We start from the raw sequence: 1416 nt of genomic DNA, 5'->3' as shown, positions 1-1416 counted from the left end.
ATAAAAATAAGTTAAGTATTTTTTATTATATATTACAAAAAACTTGTTGGTAATCTATTGTGCACACTAAAATAAATGGGTGGGGATGAATTAAGTGTAAAAAAAAATGTGTCACACACCTTAAAAATTGTGTCCTTAGTATGTAAATTTAGATATTTATTCAAGTTGAGTTTTAAATGTTTATATTTTTAAGAGTTTTGAATTTTTTGTGTGTTGGATATTGACTGCAATATTAACCGTGTAATATCAGCTCTTACCTCTCAAGACTTGTTTATTTTTATTTAAACACAAATAAAATTAAAAAGAACATAGTATCATATAAAAAAGAAAATATCGTACACAACGACACATTAATGTATGTCGATACCAATAAAAAAAAATAATGCTACATGTACATCAAAATCAATCACTAAAATTAGTCATCAGTATAAAATACATAGGGAAGTGTTAGGGAAACAATGAAAATTTTGAACAACATAAACAACCACCAATTAAATGAAAATACACTACACCCTAATTTAATGTTACTAATTAAATTTACTCTTTTAACCTTATTAATTCACATTGTTTACACATTGTTCAAAAATCTTGTTGGTTACCTATACTTTTTCAAATAGATATTGGAATATAAATACATATTGAAAATAAATTAAACTACACATATATTTATACACAAATACATTAGTTGCTGACTTTAATAACTGATTTTAATATACAAATAGCATTATTAAAAAAAAAGAAAAGTCTAATATGAACATAAACAAGAAAAACCTTTTAACTAGTTGAACTAAACAAGAGTTTCATACTTATCTGCCTATTATAAATATGGACAAGGCCAACAACCAATAAAACCACACATCCTCTCTCCAAATAGTGCCTCTCTCTATCTATCTAACTCTCTCCCAACAAACACAAAAGAGAAGCAAGATGATACCAGAGAAGGGGCTATCAAGTGCTCTAAATGCAAGAATAATAGGATCAGGAAGAGAGACCATAGTTCTTGCACATGGTTATGGGACAGAGCAGTCAATATGGGACAAGATCATAGCACCCATGTTTGATGACAACAACAATTACAAGGTTGTTCTGTTTGATTGGCCTTTCTCTGCTGCTGTGGAGGATCAAAGCCTCTATGACCCAAATAAGTATTCTTCACTGGAACCCTTTGCTGATGACTTGATCACTTTGATGACTGAGATGAACCTTAAAGATGTAAACTTTCTTGGCCATTCCATGTCTGGCATGATTGGTTGCTTGGCCTCCATTAAAAGACCTGATCTCTTCAAAAGGCTTCTTCTCATTGGTGCTTCCCCAAGGTTTCTTTCTATTACTTACATAATTATTACTTCTTCTTTTTACTACTTTCTATAATTGTTTTATTTTCTAACTAATATTTACTTTTTACATAATATCGCT

At 29.7% G+C, this 1416-nt stretch overlaps 1 protein-coding gene across 1 annotated transcript in view; it reads left to right on the top strand.

Annotated features, from left to right (window-relative positions):
- LOC107644342 (strigolactone esterase D14) overlaps positions 836–1416 on the top strand; it is a 6010-nt gene continuing 5429 nt past the window's right edge. The window contains exon 1 of the mRNA XM_016348179.2: positions 836–1316. Coding sequence (XP_016203665.1) covers positions 928–1316 — 389 coding nt within the window. The 5' untranslated portion in view covers positions 836–927. The remainder of the gene's footprint in view (positions 1317–1416) is intronic.

Source organism: Arachis ipaensis, chromosome B05 (genome assembly GCF_000816755.2).
Source record: "Arachis ipaensis cultivar K30076 chromosome B05, Araip1.1, whole genome shotgun sequence".
In the NCBI taxonomy this organism is placed as follows: domain Eukaryota; kingdom Viridiplantae; phylum Streptophyta; class Magnoliopsida; order Fabales; family Fabaceae; genus Arachis; species Arachis ipaensis.
Note: the sequence above shows the minus strand (reverse complement) of the source record. Positions and strands in the feature narration are given on the sequence as shown.